Source organism: Sparus aurata, chromosome 16 (genome assembly GCF_900880675.1).
Source record: "Sparus aurata chromosome 16, fSpaAur1.1, whole genome shotgun sequence".
NCBI classification, from domain to species: Eukaryota; Metazoa; Chordata; class Actinopteri; order Spariformes; family Sparidae; genus Sparus; species Sparus aurata.
Genome location: NC_044202.1, coordinates 18383268 through 18397612, shown reverse-complemented (window position 1 = coordinate 18397612; position 14345 = coordinate 18383268). Strand labels below are relative to the sequence as shown.

General features: G+C 39.3%; 3 protein-coding genes across 6 annotated transcripts in view; all 3 read left to right on the top strand.

Moving 5' to 3' along the window:
* The first annotated feature begins 270 nt into the window (after positions 1-270).
* On the top strand, positions 271-5341 carry LOC115597463 (cell cycle control protein 50A-like). The gene is made up of 7 exons (XM_030443385.1): positions 271-755; positions 1692-1811; positions 2258-2365; positions 2457-2544; positions 2713-2856; positions 2940-3149; positions 4211-5341. Exons 1-7 carry the CDS (start codon positions 507-509, stop codon positions 4402-4404), a joined length of 1113 nt encoding a protein of 370 aa, XP_030299245.1. The 5' UTR covers positions 271-506; the 3' UTR covers positions 4405-5341.
* Positions 5342-5401: 60 nt separating this feature from the next.
* LOC115597467 (cytochrome c oxidase subunit 7A2, mitochondrial-like) lies at positions 5402-8995 on the top strand. The gene is made up of 4 exons (XM_030443390.1): positions 5402-5524; positions 6678-6767; positions 8405-8489; positions 8732-8995. The coding sequence occupies exons 1-4, from the start codon at positions 5507-5509 to the stop codon at positions 8788-8790; spliced, it is 252 nt and encodes an 83-aa protein (XP_030299250.1). The 5' UTR covers positions 5402-5506; the 3' UTR covers positions 8791-8995.
* A 662-nt stretch (positions 8996-9657) lies between these two features.
* col12a1a (collagen, type XII, alpha 1a) overlaps positions 9658-14345 on the top strand; it is a 56653-nt gene continuing 51965 nt past the window's right edge. For 2 of the 4 annotated variants that reach the window (XM_030443996.1, XM_030443995.1), the window contains exons 1-2: positions 9659-9838; positions 11298-11403. In XM_030443996.1, the coding sequence (XP_030299856.1) occupies positions 11334-11403 (70 nt within the window). In that variant the 5' untranslated portion in view covers positions 9659-9838; positions 11298-11333. Of the gene's footprint in view, positions 9839-11297; positions 11404-14345 lie in introns of all 4 variants that reach the window. The other 2 variants (XM_030443997.1, XM_030443998.1) reach the window with 2 other exon arrangements.

Below are 14345 nucleotides of genomic sequence, written 5' to 3'. Positions count from 1 at the left end.
CCTCTTAAATTAAAAAAAGGTAGGCTTTGTGGTTCCAAGTAGCCTACATTGTGAATGTCAGAGGTATTAAAATTGTAATCCATAGGTGATAACATTTCCTAATAGGCTACTTAATTGCTTATATTAAATTTTTTGTAGAATGTTTGCCTCCACGCTTATAATTCAATTGTAAAACTGTAATTAACACTTAATTTACTATACATGGCGCATCAGATGTTGTGACAATGTGACAAAGGGGCGTCTTCGTTTTCTGCGATGATGTAACAGCTACGTCGCATCATCCCATTGGCCCAGCAGCTTCCGGCTTCTTCCTCTCAGATGAGATTAACAAGACAGGTAGATCAATACCAGAATGAGAAGATATTTGGATTAGATAGAGGGTAAATGACACTCTTTGACAGTTTCACACTTTCCTTTGAGGTTTTACATCTTGTTCGACGTGGGGAATTAACTGCAAACTGTCGGCTTCCAACTAAGATTATCTTTGCTCGGAGCGGATTGCAGCCATGATGGCGTCAAGCTACAACGCTAAGGAAGAGGACGGACACCACTCGGGCGCCTCGAGCCATGGAGGCGCAGGGGCCGTGAAAAGTAAAAAGCCGGACAACACAGCGTTCAAGCAGCAGAGACTACCGGCCTGGCAGCCCATCCTGACGGCGGGAACCGTGCTGCCAGCTTTCTTCGTAATCGGTCTCATCTTCATCCCCATCGGCATCGGCCTGTTTGTCTCATCGAACAACATTAAAGAGTTCGAGGTACAGTGACAACAACAGTCCGCCTCTCTTGTTAACTTCACGGTCGCCGCCGACTAGCTTCGTCTAGGATTTTCCACACAGTCCATTTCAGCGACGGTTACTGTGGAGGCCATGTAAATAAACTGGAAGATTGTTGTGTTTTAACAACCACGAACACAAACTACAAGTGACACCTAACTAATTCACCAGCCATATTTCTGAGTGCTGTAAAGGGTTTTCCATTTTGAGATGACCCTATATATTTAGATGACGGCTCATTACCTACAGGTAGCTTGCGACTAGCTAACGTTAGCTAAACTAATGTACGGGTCAATAAAAAACACTGCAGTGAAAGGTTACAATCTTCATGTTTTATTGAAAGTTTATGAACAAGGTGTTAATCGAGCTTTATGGTAATTTTAAGGCTGTAGTTTGTGGCCGCTTTTTTATTTATTAGAATAAGAAGTATTTCCAGTATTTTGTCTAGAAATTGAAATCAAAATGTTACAAACACCTCTAATATGACACCCAATATTTGAGGCTGGGAAAAAAAACGATCTAACAAACCAGGGTAGACAAAATAATGGTGAAACTAGCCTCCATAATGGCCATTTAAGTTGAATCCACATTTCTTTAAAAACAACAAAAAATGAGTAGTATAACCTTCATAAATGTGTTATCAGTGCCAGTTTGTGCTTTTTCTAAATGTCAGTGCTTCAACTCAAATTCTCCATTTTCACAGCACATCCGCCACTGATGCTACATACACTACACACGACCCAATCAGGAAGTTGATGTTGGTGTCTGCGTCACAAGTTTTATTGAACTGAAACACTGTTGAGTGTACAAGAGGCCATAATTCATAAAAAAAAAAAAGTGAAAGTGTATATGGATCATGTTCAGTTGTTCAATTGTTGTTGTATTCTATTTTTCAATTAATCAGCTCCTCATTTTCAGATTGATTACACTGGTGTCGGCGAGTCTAGCCCATGCCACAGCTGTGCCAAGAACTTCAGCTGGAACAGCACAACACCGTGTCTCTGCTCTGTGGACTTTACATTGGAACAGCCATTTGAGGTGAGCAGCCGTTTACAGTATGCTGATCCTATGAATAATTAATGCCTTCAGCTTCAAAAGTGATACCGTTGCTTGAAGTGCAATAAAAGAAAAAAAAAATCCTGTTCTCCTGGCACTAAATGTCCATTAAGATCTATTTCAAGTCCAAAGACGGGCACACTCAAGGCTTGTTTGGAGCCACCATTATCATCGATCATTCTATGCAGCCCAGCAACTTTCCGAAGGCTCCTATTGATTACTTATAAAAAGCTCTCAGCCAGTTGTGCTGCATCAAAACAGTGTCTGTATAAGTCAAACAAGAGGACATGAAGGAACCTACATTTGGAACGTGTGAACCTTCGCTTAAAATTTGCTTAACAAATTCAGTTCTGTGCATGGAAAACGGAAGTATATCTAAGCCTTTACTGATACACATTGTCTGAAACACGATCTCCCCTCCCCTGCAGAGCAATGTCTTCATGTACTACGGCTTATCCAACTTCTATCAGAACCACAGACGCTATGTCAAGTCCAGGGATGACAGCCAACTAAATGGTGACCGATCTGCTTTGACGGTATAATCTTGGAAATTGATACACTTTTATAACATGAAGAGATTTCAATGAATGCCTTCTGCATTGGTTTAACGATGGCTGCTTTTTACAGAGCCCCAGCAAGGAATGTGAACCGTACCGTACAAGTGAGGGGCTGCCCATCGCTCCATGTGGGGCCATAGCTAACAGCCTTTTTAATGGTAAGTGAGACATGGTGAACAGCTCTGCATTTTTCTCCACAGCAATCTAAGGATTAGTGCTCCAAATTGGCTTGAGTCTCATCCGACCATTCTAACTCCTACTAATAAAACTTATTTGCTGCACATACTTAATGCATCAATATTGAATGTAATGCTTCTTTGTTTCAGACACTCTGGAGCTGTATCACATTGATGCCAATGGCACCAGTAATTCAATCCCCCTGGTAAAGAAGGGCATTGCTTGGTGGACTGACAAGCATGTGAAGTTCAGGAACCCTGGTGGAAACGGCAACCTCACTGTAGCTTTCCAAGGTGATTTGAGTGATAGGATCTATTAAACTCAGAAACACTTAAATTGCGGTGATGAGCTTAGTTTTGTCTTGTTCATTTTTCAGGCACAAATAAGCCGGTGAACTGGAGGAGGCCAGTGTACGAGTTGGACCCATCTGATTCTGAGAACAACGGCTTTATCAACGAGGACTTCATAGTGTGGATGCGCACGGCTGCGTTGCCGACCTTTCGCAAGCTCTATCGCATCATCCAGAAGAAACCCAGCTCGACCCCCACTCTTCCCAGCGGCAAATACGTCTTAAACATAACTTACAGTATCCTTTGAATCAAGCACGAAACATGACAGCACAGTCAAAAACTAGAGCAGAACTTGCGCTGTAGAGGTGGTGCAAACATTTTTTTTTCGCTTACATGAAGCTTCATAGGGTATTACTATTATGTAGTGAACAACAAAACACCTAAACAGCATCAAAGTTGTGTTCAACAAATTTAAATTTGCTTGTTGTCGGTACGGCATTAAATACTGTTCTATTACAGTTCTTCTGTTGTTTCATAGTTAGCTGGAAAACTGCTTGGCACCAAAACCCAAAACAGATCATTTTATATCTGAACATGCTCCATTAGAGGGAGATCTGGGTTTTTATTCAGCAAAGTTATCCAGATATCTCTGTAAACCAGCTTCTTGAAAATCAAGTTCATATCCTGCAAGCTCTTTAAACCAACAAGGCATCCAATCTGATGATGTACACAAAAATGAGAGCGTGATTGGTAAAACATTTGAGCGTGCCCCTTCTGTATAAACTGTTGCACGGGTTTAACGTTGGCCAGTAATGTCGTATTAACCTGCAAGTTTTGCCATTTTATCTATAACATTAACCTACAGCTCAGCTCAAACAAATTGGCTAAATGTGTCCACTTGTCTAATGTAGTGTTGGCTAAATACCGTTAACATTTCAACACATGACCATACCTCTTAAGTTTATCACCCAAGGCAAGCATCCAAGTGTGTGTTTGTAGTTGTTTCAGTTAATTCACCCATCAGTTCACGAAACACTGTGCTCCAGATGCTCTGCTGCTATATTTAGTATATTCAAACAGTGCCCTGAGTTCAAGAATAGTCAACCTTTCGCCAGAGTAACCACTTATGAACGTTTGAATGTTGTACTAAAATAGTGACAATGTGACCGTAAGAAAACACCCTTGTGCTAAACAATGATTGGACAATGACTGAATTAATCACTCACTGACTTTTAGTGAATTACGACTTGATACTTCTCTCTATGCTTTTAATTTTCTCAGTGCAGTTCAGGGTATTTTAGGAATAGATGTGTACAACAATTGATCCAGTCATCTTTCTTTAACCATGTGTAATCAGATTACCCTGTGCTCAGCTTTGATGGTCGCAAGCGGATGATCCTGAGCACCATCTCCTGGATGGGAGGGAAGAACCCCTTCCTCGGCATTGCCTACATCACTGTGGGCTCCATCTGCTTCTTCCTGGGAGTGGTTCTTCTCATCATCCACCACAAATATGACACCCGCAACAACAGTGCAGATATTCCAAACTAAACATTTCCTGTATCGTGTTTTCCTGCCTCTGCATGCATGGGTGACCCTAAAGGGTCTGTTCTGGACTGCTTGTCGATTTTAGCGTGATTACACTGGTCTCCTTGTCTGTTGTTGTATGTCTGAAGCGTATCATCAAAAGCTGTATTTATGTGTAGGCAAAAGACGGATGCTAGAGTCTGTGTCTCTGTGCATATAGCTTCGAGTCAGCTGCTGAGAATGTCATTTCCTGTCCTCAAGAGAAAGTTTTTATCATCTATTTATCTATACATTATCAAAGTATCTGTGTTTTTATTTTAGCGATGCTTTGCGAATGGCTTAACTATTGAAGGAAGTATGTATGTTTAATGCAAGTTTTTGTCCAAAGTATGTACTGTAATATGTCCTGCTGATGAATGTACCATTATAGTTAATTGACATACCTCTGGTTTTTGCGATAACCTTGACTATAGGCTGGGATAATCATTGCTTGTTTGTCGAATATTATGGTAAGCATTGATGTTTAACATGAGGTATTTTGGGAGAGTCATTGAAAACTCCTTACAAGTAATACCAACATTGTGTTTATCTATCCTACGCTGTGACTGGTTGTATAAAGAGACCAGTCACAAGGCATCCTTTTAAAGTTATACTATATGCTTATTACAACGGAAAAATTATCCTACACCACTATATCCAGTATTGTTAATTCAAAGGCTGATTAGAGCACAACAATTCTGTTACAGTTTGGCCTGATGTTAAGTTATCTTGCGTTCTTCAATGTTAACCAAATGATATGCACTTTAAAAGTGTCACATTTGTTATGTTGGTATCCCCCCTTTGTTTCACTTCATCTTCAGTTCTGAAATTGTTGATTTATTATGTGTTTTGAACTTTAAATCGTTTGAATTGGAAGTTTTTATAAGGTATGTAGGGTCCAATTAAACAACTTGGTAAAATGCACTGGTGTCGTATCGTTGTTATGAAGTAACGTACTAATAATAACAACCCCCACGCGACCGGACGTGACAAACGCACGAGGGGATTGTGGGAAGTCAAGCTGTCAGTGTCCGTCCTTGTGCCGTGCCTTTACCTCTTAGCTAAACAGAACACAGAAGCTTGCAAAATGTACAGACAGCTTATGGTAAGAAATGTCTAAAAATATTGTATTTTACACTGAAACGTTCTAGTTCTGTCATAAAAAATATCACTATTATGTTAATACTTAGTTTTGCTTGATTAATTGTTATTAAGAATCGCGGTCCCGAGCTAAAGTTTTCAAACTTAGCTAATGTTACCCAACTTAGCAGGTGCGGGTAATGCGAAATTAAGTGACTTAATTTAAGAAATACACATATTAATATCGTCATAAGATGTTGTTTTTGCGTGTTTATAACCTTTAAAGAGTTACCCAGTTTGACAGGGCGCCAGGCAGGGTAAGTCATGTTGAAGTTAGTTAACACTGCCGAGGAAGAGGTGTCCATCTTTTAAAAACAAGCTTGCCTTGCTTCAGCTCAACATAAGATACGTGACCGCTATTAAGAAGGCATCGTTTTGTCACATAACACCACGTATCAGGGACTTGTTTGTCAGGCTCCCAATTAAGTTATGTATGTGAGGAGAGGACAGAGCCAGATGCCAGATATTGTGAGGAAAAATTCACGTAAAGTTGGAGGTTTGAGGTAAGGTCAGTTCTGAACACGTTTATAGAACGAATAGACTAAGTTGTACCAGTAATCTTCATTGAGATTGCCAGCCATTTACTTTATTTTTTTTTTTTTGGCCAAAGCAGGCAACTTAAAATCTGTTGCCAAATCATCAAACAGTTATGAACATAATGTACAGATTGTGTATGTAGTGTGACCTTTATTGGACCATGTAATCACAGATGACAGCATGTCTTTGACCTCTCTTTTAACTTGTGTTTTGCTTTTCATCAAAGTGCAATACAAGGGTTCGGCCAACAGATGTCACAATTTCTCTATCACTATTTAATGGTTGTAAAGACAAAAATATTTAAAGCACACTAGCTTCAAAGTTGTTCAGTTCTACAGACATTATCATTTTCCTCATCACTAGTTGAAGTCAGCTTGCTGAACTGACTTTACTATCTTTGTAAGCTAATGAAACTTGGTATAGTATGCATAATTTCACTTTCTCATGCTGTTTTAGTGTTAACTAGATGATTATATGGTATTGTTGTCCAGAGTTTGTCATGCTCAGATTTTAACAGTGTAAACTCAGTTTCAAATCTTCATCAAAGTGTTTTTTTTTGTTGTTGTTTTTTTTACCTCCAGGGACTCCGGCAGCTTTCCAGGCGGACCATCGCGAGCAGTGCCCGCAGACAGCTTGATAACACTGTAAAGGAAAAACAAAAACTGTTTCAGGTAGGGTAAAACTGTTTTAGGGCAAGGATGACATCTGAAAGTGCTCGATCCCATCATTATCCCATCTTGTATAAGAGTAGTTTTATGAAGAACAGTCTTTTTGACACAAAGTGAATATCTCAACAAATCTATGTCACAGATGTGAAATTGAACTTGTATCTTTACTCAAAAACTGTAAACAGCTCATTTGTGAATAATTGTTGGTATGAGATGGTTTAGAGCAGAGACCACAATTGTTATGTAACTTGGGCACCTTTTGTTATACCCATAAGTTATAATGTGCCTATTTGACTTGTAATTTTAAGACTTTGTTTTCCCGTGTCTGTGTTTAAATTTGAGACAAAGGGTGAGACGATGATATTGATAATGATAATGTTAATGTAAAGTCTCTACTTTATTCCCAGGTTCTGGAGACAGAATCTTATTTTATCCTCTATGTAACCTGACAGATAAGTATCAGTGGATTTTCCCCTACACTGTTTAAATGACCTTCAAACGTAGCTGGGGCTGGAGTTACACTAATTATGCTTGCAATCTGCTAATTAAAAAAAAAACTATTGCAAAATCAACGTTCCAATGTGGCAGGCTTTGCTGATCCTTGCATAGCGCTAGAAATTACTGTAGCAATAACTGACAAATGACCTTCCCTCGCTCCTAAATCTCAGAGCAAGCACTGTTTCATTGCATATCGTACTGTACGCCACCACTTTATTGCTACGGTTAACCAGAGATGAGCTCTTTGAAAATATGAATACCACTGAAACAGAACATTATGATAACAGTACAGTAACCTCACACACCTTTAAAGGGACAGTTCATCCCAAAATCAAAATACACCTGTAGTGTAGTTTCCTTGTACCTGTAGCGCTATTAAACCATCTAGATAATTATGGTGTGAGTTGCAGAGTTTTAGAGGTAACAGCTGTCGAGATGTCTGCCCTCTCTTGCATAAAATGGAACTAGATGACACTGCTTGTGCTGCTCAAAGCATCAAAACTATACATCTGAAAAACTTGACAGAAATGTCTCTTTGTAGAAATCATGACCTGGTTACTTAAGATAATCCACAGACATTGTTTGACCAGTTTTATGTGGAAACTATTTTCTTTGTGCCTGCCAACCATATCGTCACACAGGAGGAAACATGCATCTATTTGTGGACAAGAGGCTCTTGCTTGTGACAGCATGGTATGTGAACATTAATGGCCCTCCTCCTCGGTTGAGCTTAAACCTTAGCTATCGTAGTTTGCTAGGCACTCATCCATGAGTGGATGCATGCTTCTTTCTGTGCGGTGACGTAGTTGGCGGGTGTAGTTTGGTCATAAGAAAATAGCAAAAACAAGGTCTGTGGATTATCTTGAGTAACAGACTCAGTTAGAGATCTGGAAAGAGACATTGATGTTGAGTTTATCAGTTGTGTTTTTTACCACTTTGTTGCGGGCCGTCAGGTTTCATCGTATTGGGGCAAAGACTGACATCTCTATGGCCAATATCTCAAAAACTTTGCAACTCGCACCACAACAATCTAGATGCATAAATAGCACTATAGGTAAAATAGTTGTTTTGAACAGTCCCTTTAAAGTAGGAATGTCTTTTTGAAAATGACTATATGCCTTCATTCTTCACTCTTTGAACAGGAGGACAACGGTATGCCTATCCATCTGAAGGGCGGTTCAAAGGACGCTCTGCTGTACAGAGCCACAATGACTCTCACTGTGTTTGGTATGTCAGCAATTGTCTGAGATTTGATGATTCAGGGTCACGCCATATGTCTCAGTCTGTCTTCTCGATAAAAACACATCTCATACCTGCGGCTCACCCCCATTGTTATTACTGTAAAGTACTCTGAAAGTAAAATGACTGCAATTTGACGATGCATCATCAAAGATTGTTTTGAAGTTTGGATAATTAGCTTGTGTTGTATCTCCATCAACATCTGTAATTCTTGTCTCATCTCTTCTCAGGGGCCGGATATGTTGTGTATGTGCTGTTTACTGCTGCTATGCCCAAGAAGCCACAATGAAATGGGATTGGCTGATTGCGCTTTACCATCTGATGAAACAGTCGTGGACGTGTTGTGTGTAAATCATCAACTCTGTTGTGCAGATTATTAAACTGGGAAATTGTTTGTCCTATCAATAATATCAGTATTTTTAATGTTTGAAATAAATATTTATTGATTGTACAAATCATGAGCTGAAAATAATAAAAAAGATATATCTATCTCATTGAATTGTTTCAGTTTTTGTTTCTTCATATTAAGCTGTTTTCGGAAACAGATCAAGACCTTAGTATTATTTTCCATCAAGAGATTGAGCTGAGCAGGAGACTGCAGTCCGTTTACAAGCAGATCAGATTGGATCTGTCTGAAATAGGATCCTGTGTAGATGTGTAATTTGACCACTAGAGGGCCCCAAAAACCAACAAGACAAGCTCCCCCGCTGAGAGACTGAGAACTTTTTCTGGAAAACTTCTCTCAACGCCAGTTGATTTGTCATTGATTCCCACTTTACAGACTTTTATTTGTTTCTCTAAGCATATTTGATGCATTGTGAGAAATAACCTCGCCCTGATACCAAGAGTCAAGAGGTGTTTTTTTTTGTTTTACATCTGAGTAAATAAATTGCGTATTTAATCCACTTCCCCTCTCTGTGTTGTCTGGGCAAGTGTAACCCTGCTGGGCAGTCAACACTGTCACTGGAAACTCATTAAATCATCAGACCTAAGGAATGCAGGGGGAAAAAAATGTAATTTCCAAACAGTGATTCGCTCTTAGTGGGGGACATGAATCAACTGACAGGCAGGGCTTTCGTAAGCAGCCCATATGATGGTAAACTGAGAGTTTGGGAACTGCCCCCCTATTAAGTAGCCGATGGTGGAAAGATTCTTCCCACTTGGAAAGAGGCTTTTCCTTCTTGGACATCTGCTGGCGGAGCTTCCAGTAGCCAGAGAGAGGAGAGAGGAGTCCAGCCGCAGCTCCTGAAATCTTTCTCTTACTTTCCAGAGGGGGAGGCTTCACGCAGGCTGCTCGCACATTTGGTCGCTTAAGTTTTTCATTAGGGGTCGAATAGGTGAGTAGGAAGACTTTTTTTTTTTTTATTGTAGTCACTGTGAAAGAGTTATTGCAGCATTTTTTTTTAATCATAGTTAATAGTAATAACTAATTTATATTTTACACATTTGAGAGAATTGTTGTCGTAGTTTAGTACTGTTTCACAGTGATTTATCCACTTTAAATTATATGCAATCTTTCTTTTTTTTTTAATTGAACGCTACTTGACAATTTACTGTAAAAAAAAAAATGAAAAGAAAAAAAACGAAATAAAGACGCTCAACCGCATTTTTGGAATGAACTGAATGAATGTGAGAAGACAGGTCACTGGTTTGAAATCTGAAAATAAAGCGGAATCATTATAAGATTCAAGTGTTTCAGCACATATATTGCGCCTTATGCGTAATTGACTCATTTGGTTTATCCTCAGTTGTGTACAGTAAAACAGTAATTTCGGCCCCTGCAGCTGCAGTGCTCGGGCTTATGCACCAGGCGGGGCGCACAGCCTGTGGTACAAGTTTAAAGAAGCTGACTTCAGACTATTACGGTGTGGATGTGGTCCACATATGCCTCAGAACAAAGGTGACCACGTTGCGTGAGATTATTTTAGTTTAGATAAACTAATGGTTGCGTTATAATAATCTAGTTCAATCCTGTTTTATGAGTTGAGTCCATGTAAAAAAGTTGATTTCTGTTACTTAATCAAAAATAAAACGATCTGCTTAAAATAGAAGAAGGGGTAGAGAGATCATTTTAAGATTTGAGATGCAAAAATATGTGATTTCTATGAAAAAAGGACTGCGGTAGTTTATACATTGAATTGTATGAAAAGTACCATGTATCAAAAGTAATTAAAAAAGAAATTAAAACTTAATTAAATTGTTTTTATAAAAACGGAGTTTTTTGGGTCTTTACATGGTCACCCAGACCCATCCCTGTAGGACTACAGTCAGAACCACAGGTAAGACTGTACTGCATATAGTGAGCTGCATAGCGAGTCACCAGAATGATCAACATTGCTCGAGGGCTCTGTATTTCCAGTCAGTGCTTATGAAGATCAAACAGATGAGCGTGTGGTAAAATGTTTTTTTTTCTCAATCCCTCATTACTGAATACCAACTGAGTGCTAAGTACCCACCTCAGGGTGAGGGCGTCAGCGGGAGGCAGCAAGGTGTGGCACTTGTTATGTAAGGGAGTCCAGATGGATCTTGCAGTTTTTGTCATAATGGAAAGCAGTGATTACATAATAAGAGCTATCAATATTAATTCCATATATAAAAGGAGAGCATTAGGATCCTCTGAGCGTGTTGGATATTATGTGCTTTTAGTTAAAGGCAAAACCTTTAATCCTTCAGTCTAAATCAGATAGTCTCGTTGCAGCAGTAAATTAAAAAATACATTCAGTCACGCCACACTGATGAAGTGAGATCTGTATGATAGATCTGCAGCTTCAATACATTTTCTGTCTTTGTCCTCAGATTGGTTGATGTGCTGCTGACCCTTAAGGGCCAAACATGAAGATAGGGCTGTCTCTGGCCGGGGCTGCCTTTTTTGCAGCCCTGCTGTCCTCCATAGATGCTCAAGGTAAATGAAACCACCTGGCCTCTTTCCACATACATACACTATCCCACTCTGCCTCTTTATCTCCTGTTTCTCCTCTTTCACTTCCTCCACTGGTTATTTATGTTACACGATGTAATCTATCATGTTAATGTCTACTTTAGTGAGACTCATCACATAGATGATGAACTCTTTGTATTGATTAACTGAATAAAGTTATTCTTTTTCATGTGTATGCTATTTGACAATATCACTTTTGGACTACTGACTGATTCCTTGATGCTCTTCATGCTTTCATCCCTCGTTTGTAGCATATTTTTTCAGATTTATCCATCAGCACCCACTGCAGTCTTTGATGTAAAGTCAAAATCCAGATCCCATTTACTTCCATTTAGGCTGTAATTCAGATGGTGTAAACCAATACTTCAGGGGCGATTTTCTCATTTGTATTTGGCAAACACAAGAAACCAAGCGCAGTAAAGTTTATTTAATTTCCAATTTCTAATTAAATGCATTAAAGAGCAGGGCACAGAGTAGAACAAAAGTCACTTCATGGCTAAATGCTCCCCCCGTAAATGTTTAAGCAGGGCTGTTGCTGTTTCAATTTTATGGCAGCGAGCCTCTGCACTTTTTCCAACGCAAAATTTGGAAGATTGCCAACTCCTTGGTAATTAGGCATTGAAATGCAAGATCACATATATTTTTGTTGTTATGATCATGCCAAGGTTGTAGTAGGATCTTGTAAACCTGTGTAAACCTCTCTGAAATAGTTTTAAGAGTGTCTGCAGCAGCAAGTAAGTCATTAAATTTCTTGTGAAACAACGTAATTGCACAATAGTGGAAGTTGAGTAAAATTAAAGTACATCAAAAGTTTAAACTGCATTAATCTTGGGGAAATGTGTAAAAAGTAGTGTGATGCATTGAATGTAAGTGAAAACAATTAATTTAATTGTTCATAATAATTGTCTTTTTTCACAGTATTGCAGTTTAGAAGCAGTGTTGTCATTTTGTTGGTAGAAAACTGAATAAGTGGAAATAATAAGGAAAATAGAAGTGCTTAAAAAACACTTTAAGTTATTGAAGCTATTTAAATAACTTCCAAACTTTGATTTTGTGCATTTATATTACTGTTTTAGTAGCTGTTAAATGTCCTAAGTGTGAACATGTCATAGACTGTTTAAAATCTGTCAGTAGTTTTGACCGAAAATATCTCAAAGTAATTTCATATGCATCGTTTCAATCCAGTTGAATGGCAAATATGGAAATATGGTATGGAAACATTCTGATTTTTTTCCCTTCGAAAGCTCTCTGGCGGGGGGAGAGGAGTCCAACGTCTACCCTCACATATCTCCACCAACGGAATGGAAAGATGAAATACGAGAATAGCAAATTAATCCTCAGACAGCGCAAAGACAAAGAGCCTTTCTCGGGGCTTCTTTGCGGGCATTCGCAAAAACGCTGAGTTGCAATACATATGGAAAGTTAATATGCAGTAATGTTTAATGTCAGCACATGTTGTGGAATTGCTTTGGCATCTGTCCTGCCTCTTTGGGAGAGTCGGTGTTCTTTCCTCCTCTTCTTGGTCTCTCCTCTTGGCAGTAGCTCAGGCCAGGATAGCTGGCTGGCTGGAGGCTGAGGTTACTAACAGAACAGTAGCCAGACTTTACCCCTGGGAGCCAGAGGTGTCCTTTATTAGGACCTGATGGGAGAGACATCCATATAACAAGAGCAACCACGATGTCCAAATAACATACCAGAGATTGTTATTTGGACGAAACCGCATTTGTTCCTCAAGTGTATTTTAAAACCAGGAGGCCATAAGGTCAAAGAAATAGGAACACATTGTAGTGACATGCTCATAGTAAGGGAGGGAAAAAAAAACAATTGTTAGATGAATTGCAATCTTGAAAGATTAGTTCTCGATGAAGAAAAAAGTCAATAATAGGAAATTTAACACCCAGTTCTTGATGATATGATTACCTGTCACAATCTTTTAAGTCCAAGCCATATGTTCTGTTTCACTGAACCAGTTGGTTGGTGAAATGTAACAGATGTAAATCGTGTTTAGGCCAATTTATTAGCCTTGGCACAAGCCTTAAAAAGTTTCTTAAAAAGTCAGTCCCATCAATCAAGGTGTGTCCCGTCGGTGATCACATACACAGGTTCGTACCACTTAGAAATGCATACAATTCGTTGTTTAAAACCCTAGCAATGTTAAATCCACACATAAGTTTATTTAGTTATAGATCATCACAAATACACTGTGTTTTAAAAGTAAAAAAGTGGTCACACTGTAAGATAAGTTTAGAAATGCGTATAAAGAAAACATTTGATGCATCAAAATGCATCGATGATCATATTACAATTGCATTGTAGCACCCTGAATCAAATCGAATCATATAGATCTTAAGGCCTCGTGATTCCAAGCTCATACCATCTTGAACAAACATTGGAGTCGCAGCTGCGTTGCTCATGCAAGTGAAGACTTGCCTAAAACTTTTTATATCTGAATTTTCCGATCCACCACCTATGCTTTGCTACTCGCTATCCAACCTCTACACACACGCCCACACACTTTTTCATACCCCTTACCATTTGATGTTGGAGTTGAGTACCCGCGGAGAAATCAGGGGGAATGCGGTCCATCAGGCTCCTTGAGTTGATATGCCAGGTTGGTGATCCTCCAATCCCAGTTTTTAACTATTTGGTGGGCTCCTGTTTGTCATCTGCCTGTGCATTCAGTGTGTCCCGAGCTATGGCTTCCTCCTAGAAGTGTATTTTACAATGATATTCTTGCCTCTCATGGCACTCTCATTCTTACTCAGCAGCTAGCATGCACCCACATGGCAATGCTCTTTGCAGATGCCTTACTGTCTGATGCATGCTCATTTATCTTTCATCATTCCCATGATGGTATGCATGGTACCACTGTGGATAGTTTGGGCCAGGCACTACAAGTCAGTGCA